The sequence below is a fragment of the Nicotiana tomentosiformis genome, chromosome 2 (genome assembly GCF_000390325.3).
Source record: "Nicotiana tomentosiformis chromosome 2, ASM39032v3, whole genome shotgun sequence".
NCBI classification, from domain to species: domain Eukaryota; kingdom Viridiplantae; phylum Streptophyta; class Magnoliopsida; order Solanales; family Solanaceae; genus Nicotiana; species Nicotiana tomentosiformis.
This window is the reverse complement of record NC_090813.1, coordinates 135,258,249-135,261,133: the sequence shown is the minus strand read 5'-3', so window position 1 is coordinate 135,261,133 and position 2,885 is coordinate 135,258,249. Positions and strand designations below refer to the sequence as shown.

Below are 2,885 nucleotides of genomic sequence, written 5' to 3'. Positions count from 1 at the left end.
AGACGCTTGGAACTGGTTGTTCTATCTGGTTCATGTAGCTTCAGGTTCGCACACTTGATTCACATAAGAATTGTTTGCAAAATGCCTTGCTATTTTGCTCTCAACTCACTTTTAACTTCAGTGTTTGTGCTTGCCTTTAAAATGAGAACATCATGCAATATATAAAGTTAGTAGAATAGGAATAACTAGAGTTCTAATGTATACTCTTTCTTGGTGGAAGAGTTCTAGTTACCTTCAACTTCTAACTCCTCCCTTATCTTGGATAAAGTTCTCTTCGAGTAAGGAGTCTTTCTCCTTATCATTTATGCAACCTTTTCAATCAAGAGATATCTGATATAATAATTTAAGTTTATCTCCTTCACGTGCATCCCTTATGCTCGAATCTCCCCGTGTCTGTGTACATTGTATATGGACCTGGTTCATGCTGGAGTTCCTTTGTCAATCATCAAAACAAGCTTTACTTGGGCCAATAAATTCTCCCTTTTTTGATGATAACAAACTCTGTGCTTTTCATAAGCATAGGCCTTGTGTCAACTTATCTCAACATCAACACAATGTTAGAACACTTTCTATTTTAAAGTCACAAATCATCAAGGAGCAGGTTCATTAGGTTATAAACATCATAGTCCAAAGTAAAATTACAACCTATCTTCCCCCTTTTGGCATCATCGAAAAATTGCATAGAAATTATGTTAGATAACCAGTTTTAATAGAAATCACTCATGGCCACTAGGGCTACTTCAAATTCAATCATGGAGTCAAGCATCATTTATCAATATAATGATATTAGCCATCTAAGAAGCATCAACAAATAGTTAGAGCATAAAAACAGTTAATTATCATTGATACTTAGTCATCCACAAAGTAAAAAGAGAAATAAAAACGCTGGATCATGAGCAAACAAAAATCCCATCCGGCTCACCGGTTGGTCCCTGTCATCAAAACTCATTATCACCCCCTTCACTACACTGGTAACTCTACCATTCTTGATCTCACAATTTGCCATGAACTCCACAATCTCAGTTCTGGCAAGCTTTCCATCCATCTGAAGGACCATTGAATTGTAATTTTTCCAGCAGCATCACCATGCCTTCCTCCTCCAAGTTCCTATGGAGTCTACCTTTCAAGATGGATCTTTTTCCAGACTTAACCATTTTGCCCTTTTCTGCATCAGATTCTTCTTCTTCTTCTTCTTCCCCACTCCATTCTTATTCTTTCACTATTTCTAATTTGCTGGATTTCAAGTCAGATCTGGTTCTTTTGACCAAGGTAGATGGCCTTGCAGACTTTGTTTTTGAAACAAACTTCTTTGTAGAAGTCTTGATCTTCTTTGCCTTTGGAGTCACAACCTCCATTTCTTCTGCCTCCTCTTCATCCTGAAGAACCAGGTCCATCTCATCAATTTCAACTTCCTCAACAGGCTCACCCGCCTTCTTGTTTCCTTAGCAGCAACTTTTCTCTTACTTTCTTCTAAAGCCTTTTCCAGTTCAGCCTCACTCTGTTTCTTGTCACTTCTTGTAGTCTCTACATGGGTAGACGAGGCATCTTTTCTTTTTTTGTTTGCCCTAGCAGTACCAGGGACTCTAACTCCTGAACTCATTTTCTTTTTTGGATTGTAACTATCAGACACCTTTTTTAGTAAGTCTTCATGGGGTTCCTACTCAGATGGAACAAGTTCTTAAACCTTCTTCCCCAATCTAATCAACCCCTCAATAGCTTCTCCAGACCCACCTCCCCCATTTTATTTCACACTTTCTTCTTTTCCAGTCGATTCCTCACTCCCTCCTTCAATAAATCTAATTTCTTCGGTCAAACCAACAGGGGTGGGTGAAGATTTAACCACTCATTGTCCCATTCCCCTCACATCACCTTGAGCTCCCTCACTCTCATTTTATTTTCTCCTTTTATTTTTACCATACATTTTCTCAGTCTCAGCTATCTCTACCTCAGCCACTTTTCCTACGAGAACAAATCTAGTTTCCAGATTTGCGGTAGCTTCAGAGGTTACTTCAGATGTAACTTTAGGACCAGATGTTACCTGCTCTATTTCAGATAAAACAGTTTCTTTTCCCTCAGTTGCAGATTTGAAAGAGTCTTCAGATTTTTGGGGTTTAACTCCCTGACTTGCCATCAACTGCTTATTGATTTTCTTGATTTGTTCTTTTCTAGTAACAACCTTGGGAGCCAGCATCTTGAACCTTCCTTTCTTAAATGTGGGTGTAATTGAGGGTGTGATGGATGATGTGGTTGTTGTTTCCTTGGGTGATGATGAAGAATTCTTAGAAGGGTTTGCCATCACTGTGTTTGGGTATGAGAGAATATGCGTATTTGTGTGTTTGGAAGATGAGAGAGAACAGAGGGAATTTTGATGACTTGAAAATTAAGAATTTAAGAAACAATTAAGGCCTAATCAATTTAAAGAGGTGAAGTTTAATTGGGTAACAACTACCTTTACAGAAGTTCGGATGTTCAGAGGTCTAATCAACCTGGGAGTCAGTTTGAGGAGACGTTTGTGACTTTCCCTACAATCTAGGCACTTATTATGTTTTGGGACTCTTTTGAATGAAACTGGTTCATTTTGTAATGGATAAGCTCAAAGAGGTTAGGATTAAATTGGACTCTCCTCTTGATCATATCCAAATATAATTATATGCAGAGTGGAGAATACGTACCAAGTAATCTTGATGAACCAGGTTCTTCACTGAGAAATCTCTTTTGTAAGTCTGAATTTTCCAAGAAAATAGAGATAATATCATTAGAAATTAATGAGTCATTTTAGCACATGGCACAAGAGTATACTGATGAGAGTATGAAACTGAGCAAAATCTAATCTAATTATCTACAAAATTCACAATTTCTCTAACCAATTTTTGAGTTAGAACTGG

The 2,885-nt window shown here is 37.7% G+C and overlaps 1 protein-coding gene across 1 annotated transcript; it reads right to left on the bottom strand.

Moving 5' to 3' along the window:
* Positions 1-1,208: 1,208 nt before the first annotated feature.
* On the bottom strand, positions 1,209-2,296 carry LOC138905652 (uncharacterized). The gene is made up of 3 exons (XM_070194175.1): positions 1,946-2,296; positions 1,427-1,657; positions 1,209-1,376 (listed from the first exon to the last, which is right to left on the bottom strand). The coding sequence occupies exons 1-3, from the start codon at positions 2,294-2,296 to the stop codon at positions 1,209-1,211; spliced, it is 750 nt and encodes a 249-aa protein (XP_070050276.1).
* Between the last annotated feature and the right edge of the window lie 589 nt (positions 2,297-2,885).

Bases quoted from the DNA above. Each gene is read 5' to 3' on its own strand.
- LOC138905652 (XM_070194175.1), bottom strand. From the start codon at position 2,296: ATGGCAAACCCTTCTAAGAATTCTTCATCATCACCCAAGGAAACAACA. The intron at 1,658-1,945 runs GTAGAGATAGCT...CCATCTGAGTAG, and splicing joins TCGTAGGAAAAGTGGCTGAG to GAACCCCATGAAGACTTACT. The intron at 1,377-1,426 runs GTGAGCCTGTTG...CTGGTTCTTCAG, and splicing joins CTAAGGAAACAAGAAGGCGG to GATGAAGAGGAGGCAGAAGA.